We start from the raw sequence: 8,793 nt of genomic DNA on the forward strand, positions 1-8,793 counted from the left end.
GGTCGGTGACGAATCGACGGCGACGAAAGCAGCGACTAATCCCTGAGGAAAAGGGGGCGGGGCGGAGGGGAGGAGGCCAGCCAGAACAGGGGAGATTTGAGTGGCCCGTAGAACTGGCGCAGATTCGTCAGGCGGGCGGGGCGAATGGGTGGACGGGACGCGCGCTCCTTTGCTCCTCTTTCCTGCCCCTTGCGCGGCCAAATGCCCAAGAGGTTGCAGATTCGCCACGAGTCCTGGTCTCAGCTGTTGCTTCCCTTTGCCTGCCTTGGTGAAGACAAGAAAATAACGCCTGGTTAGCCTTGTTGGCAGAGTCGACCACTTTTCTGGATTTTCATACTAGTATAACTCAATTCTGCTCAATTCTGACCTGGGGGAAAAGGCTATGGCCCAAAGCTCCTCTCGGAGTCCGATGATAATATTCGGCCGAGCGCCGGGGCCTGAGTAATTCTAAGGACCCGGTATAGCGAATCTGCGAATTCTTTTGTGGGCGGAGCCAAGGCGCCGTGCGCAGAGGGCGTGGTCAGAGCGTGCGGGGCCTGGCGTCGCGGGGACGCTTCCTGTAGGACCCACCGAAACCCGGGCGGGTTGGGAGGGGCGCATATGAGATGGAAAAATACAACCAACAATGGTGACTCAGGCCGTTCGCCAGGCGCCGCACGTAACGCAAGGAGCGTTTAACTTCCGTTATCCCCTTTGGGCCTTTTATCTGCTTAAGATACCCACTTGACAGATGGGGAGACTGAGGCACACAGAGGGTTCGCATTTTGCCCCTACTTGGCCACCATTAGTGGTAAAATCCGAAGCCTATCTTAAAGTTTTGTGATAAACCCGGCTTAATTGGGTCTTGTAAAAAAAACAACAACTGGGTTTGCCCTGGCTGGTGTAGCTCAGTGGATTGAGCGCAGGCCTGCGAACCAGACAATGGCGGTTCGATTCCCAGTCAGGGCACTTGCCTGGGTTGCAGGCCGGTTCCCTGCTGGTCAGTTCCCAGCAGGGGACGCACGAAAGGCAACCACACATTGACGTGTCTCTCCCTCTCTCCTTCCCTTCCCCTCTAAAGATAAATAAATAAATCTTAAAAGAAAAAAAAAACTGGATTCTACAGGAACTAGGGTGGGATGGTGGATTGTCCAGGCATCATGGTGCCAGGGCCCGTGTATGTCATGGGGGGGGCGGGGGGGGGGGCTGGTGGAAGGCGGTGGTGGTTGCTATACTCACGCAGTCCCGCTGGGGGGCAGCACCAGCCCAGGCCTACACCTGGGACCCTGGGACTAGCGTTGCCTGATGCTGGCCATCCTTTATCTCCGTCTTGGATGCAAGATATTCTGGTCTCTAGGTAATGACAGTCCAAGGAAGCCATTCTGCCTGAGCTGAGAATGTCCTAAGTTCCAGACAGCTCTATCTACATCACTTGCTGTATGATTGCTGTATGACCTTGGGCAAGTAATTGACCTCTCAAAGCTTCAGAGTCTTACTCTAAAATGGATATAAATTCCTATCATGCAAGATATTACTGTAGTCCTCAGAAAAGCATGGGGAAAGGCCCTCGAAGCCTGGTTCATTCAAGTTTAGTATTTTAAATAACAGGAAGTGAGAAAAGGGGGACATTTCCAAAATCTGACATCGTAAGAATAGAAGAGAGAGAACTGAGATTCTTTAAATTTGAGGAAAATGAGGTTGAAAAAAATGAATTTACGCAGAAGCATGGGTGATGAGATCATATGCCTTTCTCTTGTCTGACTGGGTAGCTCCATTAGAGCATCCTCCCAATATACCAAGGTTGCAGGTTTGATCCCCAGTCAGGGAACATACAAGAATCAACCAATGAAGGCATAAATAAATGCAACAACAAATTGATCATTCTCCTCCTTCCTCTCTAAAAATAAATAAAACGTTTCAAAAAGCACAAAAAAAAACAACCCGAGAAGTTTTTTTTTTTTTTTAATGATACTGGCTCCTTTTTTCAAGTCAAACAGGACTCCTCATGTGATCATAGTAGTCCAAGTTTTCACTGACTAGATTAGCCTCTAGAGTGTGGCTCTATGCAAGATCCTCAGCCTTCTTTGGCTTCAGGTCCCTTACCTCTGAAATGGAAATTAAAAAGACCTGTCTCCTGAGGTGGTCTGAGCCCATATATGTAGTGATCACTCAAAAACAGCATAAAGGAAACTTACACTAAATTGGCAATGGAAGAGATGGAGACCCTGGGCTCAGAACAAGAGTGCAAGTCTTCTGCCTTGAATAACTTAGCCTCTATGTTGAGAAACTACTGGCTCCAGTCAGCAGCACCAGAAGGGGGGTCACACCTGGAACCTACTCTCCCACCCCCTTGCCCAGCATCCAGGTACACTTGCCTCTATTGGTCTACTGGTCTCTTAGGAACAAGTCACCTGATTCCAAGGAGGCCCTCCCCTTCACCCCATTTACAGCCACCAGGACATCTGTGAAACACAATTTATTATACAAAACAAGGTGCATCAAAAATTCAGTGGCAGAATAGCTCTGTATTCCAAGGGTTAGGGACTAGACCTTTACCCTTAAAAATCTCCTCACCCCAACCCTTGCGAAGTAGTCAAGCTGGGGACACAGGCCCACAGCCTCCAAAGACCCCCAAACCCTGGCACAAAAGAGGAAGAATCATATATAGAAGTGTGGGTCTAGGGAAATTGGACTGGCACTTGAACCTCCAAAAATAGGGAGGCTCCTTCTAGGAAAGGCTGGACCTATGCCTGGGGCAGAAGCACCCAAATCTCTATAGCAACTAAAGCAAGAGTGTGAAACCCACTGAAATCTGGGGATGGGGAAGAGCTTCCCAAGAAATGCCAACCATAAAATAGATTCTACAAGCCCTGGCTGGGTGGCTTAGTTGGTTGGAGTGTTGTCCATATACCAAAGGGTTGCAGTAGGGGTTCAATCCCCAGTCAGGGCACATACCTAGGATGTGGGTTCTATCCCCATTCATGGTGTGTACAGGAGGGAGGCAGCTGATCGATATTTCTCTCTCACATTGATGTATCTTTCTCTAAAATAAATTTTAAAAAATTCTACAAAAACAAAGCAAGGTTTGGCTGCCTTCTGGAGCAATTGGGTGGGTGCATAACCTGACCTCCACATCCTATATAGGGGCAAGTGGCTAAGGGTCAGCACCAAAGGTCTGACCAGGGTCTCCCTGCCTCCATTCCACCTACTGTATGAACCTTGGACTGAGGATCTTCCACTTCCTCCCTTGCTTCTCCCAGCCTAGGCGTAGAGTAGAATTTATAAAACCCATAGGAAAGACTGACAGGAAAAATTCCTGGGAATATGGGAGCTCTAAGTAGTCCAGCCCAAAGGACTATGAGGTCAAAAATCTGGTCTCTACCTAAGTACCTCCAGACAGGGTCAGGGAGCAGTGTTCTGTAGACCTGGGGTCTCTGGCTGGCCCCTGAAGAAGGCAGTGCTTTTGAGGGTACTAACACCAACCTCACACAGCCTGCAGCTCTCCCTGCAGGCGACTCAGCTCCTCTAGCTCCTGCTTGTGGCGGTCTGTCTTGTGTGCCACCAAGGAACGGTAGAAATGTAGGGCAAAGGCCACAAACACTAGCCCTACAGGTACCATAATTGCCGTGGAGGCCATGGCCGCTTGCCAGCCTGGTCCATGGATCCCACCACCACCACCACATGCTTGCTGGGGTGGGCAGGCTTCAGATGGCTCAGTCTCTGGCGGGGCTACAGAAGCAGAGGGTGGCTTAGAAGCTGGACTAAGTGAGGTGGCCACTGGTGGTAGAGTCCCAGGTACTTGGGAGGCAGGTACCACAGGGGCTGCTGTGCCCAAGGGAGCCCCAATGGGTACAAACTTGACCCAGCCAACCAGAACAACTTCTGCGAGGAAGAGGAAGGTGCCCAAGGCAGTTGAGAAGCCCCAGGCCAGCTCCACATAGCGGTGGAGTCGTTGGTGTGGAGACTGGTGGACAGAGTTGAGGTTGTGGATGTTGCTAACAGCTTCAATGTGGGGTAGCAGACACGTGGAGACCATGAGTGCAAAGAGGTGTACAGCTACTAGTATAGTGGTGCAGGCACTAAAGGCCACCAGCAGGCCTGGCGGGTATTCATGGTTGCTCTCCAGCTGTACCTCCACCATGGCCACCTGTAGGGACAAGAGGGGATGGATTGAGTGCCATAACCTCCTGAACAGTAGTAGAGTGTTTGCCTGTTGGCATACATCAGTGATGTGTTCTTAGGACCTATTGTTTGCCTGGCAGAAAAAAGACTCTCAGTCTTTGTTGAGTACAGGAACAGGCAGCTTTGGTGAAAAGGCTCTTGCCTGTTCTGGTCCTTAGTTTTCCCACCTAGCTATCCAAATGTCTGGAAGACATGTTTCTGACAATCTTACCTTGTTATAACATAAGGGTTAAAAAGCACAGATCCTGGAGCTGGTCTGCCTGGGTTCTCCCAGGTCTACAAGCTGTATAGTCTTGAGCAAGTGACTTAGTGTTTCTGTGCCTCAATTTCCTCATCTGGAAAATGGGGATTGATGATAGCACCTACCTATCTTATAAAGTTATTGTGAAAATCGAATGTGATAATACTCGTGATCAGAATAATGTAAGACATATGGTGAGTACAAGTGTTTGCTGTTATTATTAGAGTTAACACTAAATTCCAAGGCCAGAGTTTGCAAATTGGCACACTATGAACCAAAGCCAGCTCGCAAACATATTTCGCTTATCTCAAACAGTGTATTTCTTAAAGAATGAAGTTACAAACTTTTAAAATTCAGGAGATTTCATATAAATATCCCAATTTCCAGAAGCTGTTGAAAATTTGGAAAATCTGGTTATTCCAGGTCCACATTCTTGCATGGCAACTATCAGCTAGAGTTCAGTCATGGCTGCTGCTTTTGAACAGCTCATGGGATCTCTTTATAGCCACAGTCCTCACAAAACTTGGCTTCCATGTTACCTGCTCACCTTTGCAAACATTTGAGTTGATGATCCTGTTCTAGGTTTGTATAAATTTGAACTCTAGAACCAGACTGCCTAAGTTCAAATCTTGCTGCTTACTTGCTGTGGGACCCTGGGAAGGTGTCTCAACATCTCTGAGCCTCAGTTTTCTCCACTGTAAAATGGACATAGCAGTGGTACCTACTTCTGCTAGATGTAATAGGTGATACAGATAGATGTCCTAAGCAGAGTGACAATTCAATACAATTTGATGTTATTCTAACCTAGGCCACCAGAATTAAAAAATCTGTATCTCTCCCCAGTAGTTCTTGCAGGACCCATTAGATTGCTCTGGGGCTGAGGAAAGGAAGAAGGTGCAGAGTCTGGAAAGAGGTGATGGAAAAACAAAGATGAGTATTTTGGGAAACTGGACTATGAAGGGTGTTAGTACGCGTTTTCCACAGACAGGTATCTGGGCTAGGCCTACTCCTGGTTTCTGCCACAGGATAACCCAGCCTTGCTCTCCCCGGGCCAGGCTGGAGCCAGTTCTGCTCCCAGAACCTACTCATCTGGCCTCTTGATCCTGCAGAGATGTTCCTGGCCCTTAAGCTTTCATCCCAGAAACATGCAAGCCCAGCAGTGGCCCAATTGGACCATGGGGTGGGCAGGGGTGGGGAACCTCCCTGGGATAGGTCCGTGGGACTTTTCCCCCTGCAGTCTGTACAGTTAAAGGAGAGCCAACTCCCTGTCCCTACACGACTCCAATCAGGAAGTGTGGGCTGGCCCGTGGATCTCGAACCCTCACATAAAAAAAACAGAGACCTAGGATGATTCTTAGCATTTAAATACAGAGGCTGTGGCACTGAGAGGCAGGGACTACTGAGAAAGGCAGAGACTAATCTAAAACACCAAGTGCTCTGACCCTTTTATTCCCATCTCAATGTGCCCTCAACAGAAACAGGTCCTACAAAGATTTGCACCTCACCCCTTCTGCCAGACATATTTCCCTTCTTCCTGTCATGATGGTGGAGAAACCCTGGACTAACAGGCCAGTGACTCTGCGCCCTGGTGTTTTCTACATCCTCCATCTGCTGAATGCTCTTGGCAGAGCCATTGCCCCATTCTGGGCCCTGGTTTCCATGACTGTCCGTACAGGTAGTCTGCCATCTTTCATGTGTATCTTGCTCTAACATGCTTGAATCTAGGGTTTGATGACAAGAATTAGCTCATCCTTGGGCAAATAGCTGGCAGGCTACATAGGGCACACCCTCCATAACCTCACAATTCCCACTGACCTGCAAAGTGATGGGTGCCTGTCCAGGGTCACACGACTGGCCACAATCAGCAAAGAGCCAGGACGTGTGTATGCTGACTCCTTACCCTGGGACCTCCCGCAGTCCCACTTCCTATGAGGTTTCACTGGCACCGTTAGTTGATATCATCTTTCCACACCCCCAGTTTATTAACTCAGGAATCTTGAATCAGCTTCCTAATCAGCTTCCCCACGCCCCCAGCCCCCAGGCTTCCTCACGGGCATCCTGTCTTCTCAAAGGTTCCTGGGCTAAATAAACTAAGTACCTTTTGTCCTGCTGGGTGCTAGCCACCTCCTTGGGATGGGCCCACCGCCAGTTGGGTGGGCCCATCCAGTTGGGACCCTGGTGAGGGCTCCATCCAGTTTCTTTTCTTAGATTCCACCCCCCCACCCCGAAGATCTGATTTGCCCTTGTCTAATAATCACTCCTGCCTGGAGTTGCTTTTGAATCTCTTTGCCCCATCTTTGCGTATGTATTCCCCTTGGTGATTTGTCTATTCCCTTAACATCCTTTGTGTCCCCCATGACATTTTTAGCACTTATCCTTCCTGTGGCCCAGTTTATGCCAGGGGTCTGTTTACACACTGACACACCCATTAGAGAGATTTGTGTCGTCTCTTCGGACCTCGTTTGTTCCCCTCTTTCACCTTTTAAAACCCAACCTTTCCCTTTCCTTTCACCCTGCCTCCCTTGGGTTTACTTTGCCCATGACCCCGCACCTCCCCCCATCCTGTGCACCCCCACCCTCCCCTCACCATGGCGAAGCCCGAGAGCAGGGCAGACGTGCGGCTGGAGGCTTTGAGCTTGGCTCGGCTGAGGTAGAGGCGGCGCCAGCTGAGCGCCCGCAGCGAGTGCTCACTGGCCCCCATGAGGTCCAAGTAGCCGCGGTGCACGAATTCTCGGTATGTGGCTGAGCCAGCGGGGCACTCGGCCTCCGGGTTCAGTGGGACTTGTTCGCCTGCATCCCCCTGGCCACCCTTCATCCTGGAGGGGGGGTGGGGGCGCGCAGCACCAGGTGGATTGGGCAGTCAGGGTGGGACCAAGTAGCCGCGGGGAGTCCAGGAAGACCAGCTCAGTCGAGGGGGAGACCCCATCCCCCTGAGGGGTGAGAAGAGATGTAGGCGGCAGGCACCCAGAAAGAGGCAGTCCAAAGCGAGGAGGAAGAGCTGGAGGCTGCGGATAACTCTAGGGGCCAAAACGGGACAGCAGAGACTGAAACAGGAACTGGGGCAGAGGCGGAGCTGAGATGGCCACATGATGGGGTGGAGCCCGAGGGCATCTGGTAAAGTTCTCAAGGGACCCAGCGATACTAGTCCATCTAAAATGTCACAGGTGCCCTAGCTCCGCTGAGGTTAGCAACCAGCTGCAGCCTGTGACCCGAGCCCTGCACCGTTCCAAGTAGGCCGAGACACTCCCAGATGTCGACCTCTAACCTCCTACCTAAACTGCTAACTCGGTAAAGGTGAGCCCATCAGCCTGTAGAAGTTGCAGGGTTCCTGCAAGCTCAGTTCCGGGAAGCAGAGAAGATCCAAGATTCCCAAATCCAACCAAACAACCCCACCTCCGAGAGCCCCAAAAGGCAGGCACTCAAGGCCTGCCCGCACCCGCAGCCCCCCCCCCTTCTCCCGACACCGCAGACAGAGGAACTCTGGCCCCAGCTGGAAGATTTTCAGTTTTATAGCAAACCATATTGTACAGACCTGGGGCCCAGCCCGGCTGGGTCCCCAACTTGTCCCGCGCCGGGCTGCCTCCTCCTCCCCCCTCCCGTCAAGCGGCCCCAACCTCAAGCCTTTCACAACCCCCATGACCCCCTCCCATTGACCTTTGGTCCGCCCATTCCCTCCCCCCACCCGTGCACCGCCCTGATACCTGAGGTATGTGGATAAATTCCCCCCTCCCCTACTTGGTACAACCCAGCTCCCCAGGAGGCCTGGGCTGAGGGGCGTGCACTGCCTCCCCTAACCCCGCCCCACCACAGAAGGAAGGAGCAAGGGCGGGCCAAGAGTGTTACTAAATTCCCATGGCAACCAAGAGGGGCTATTACCAGCCTTAGCCTTGGCTTTGGGACACGTCCATTGGCTATTTCCATGGCAACCAGGAGTGGCAGTTCCCTGGACAAATGGGATACAAGCTTCCATGACGACGAGTGGGAAGAGCCATACTGGAGTTGTCCCATCTTCCCCATCCTTGGGCTGGCACCCCACCCCACTGCAGGTCAGCAGGGGTGGAGCTGCTCAATACAGTAAAGCAAGAGAGAGCCTGCTGGTGGCGCAGTCCAAACTGGGTGCCCACCGGTCCAGTCTCAGTCCAAGCGGTCACAGGCCCCTCACACTCCGGCTCCCCTAGGTTCGAGGTTCCCCAGGTTCAAGTAACACTTAAGTACAGATGAATGTTCAAGTATTGAGTGGGAAGGCAGGTAGGGGGCTGGGGTACCCCTCACCACTCCCCTGGGCCACGTTGAACAGCAGGTAGGCCAGCTGGCCCCCACTCCTCGCAATAGCTGCCATTGTCAGTGACTTTCAAAGAGTCAGGGTTGGGGGAAGAACTGAAACTGGGGAG

General features: G+C 51.5%; 1 protein-coding gene across 1 annotated transcript; it reads right to left on the bottom strand.

The window, feature by feature from the left end:
- Positions 1–2,440: 2,440 nt before the first annotated feature.
- Positions 2,441–7,789, bottom strand: ORAI3 (ORAI calcium release-activated calcium modulator 3). The gene is made up of 2 exons (XM_037134368.2): positions 6,990–7,789; positions 2,441–4,126 (listed from the first exon to the last, which is right to left on the bottom strand). Exons 1-2 carry the CDS (start codon positions 7,215–7,217, stop codon positions 3,464–3,466), a joined length of 891 nt encoding a protein of 296 aa, XP_036990263.2. The 5' UTR covers positions 7,218–7,789; the 3' UTR covers positions 2,441–3,463.
- Between the last annotated feature and the right edge of the window lie 1,004 nt (positions 7,790–8,793).

Source organism: Artibeus jamaicensis, unplaced genomic scaffold (genome assembly GCF_021234435.1).
Source record: "Artibeus jamaicensis isolate MK-2021 breed Jamaican fruit bat unplaced genomic scaffold, CSHL_Jam_final contig_700, whole genome shotgun sequence".
NCBI lineage: Eukaryota > Metazoa > Chordata > Mammalia > Chiroptera > Phyllostomidae > Artibeus > Artibeus jamaicensis.

Coding starts and splice junctions, on each gene's coding strand:
- ORAI3 (XM_037134368.2), bottom strand. CDS start 7,217: ATGAAGGGTGGCCAGGGGGATGCAGGCGAACAAGTCCCACTGAACCCG. Junction 4,127..6,989: donor TGCTCTCGGGCTTCGCCATG/GTGAGGGGAGGG, acceptor TTGTCCCTACAG/GTGGCCATGGTGGAGGTACA.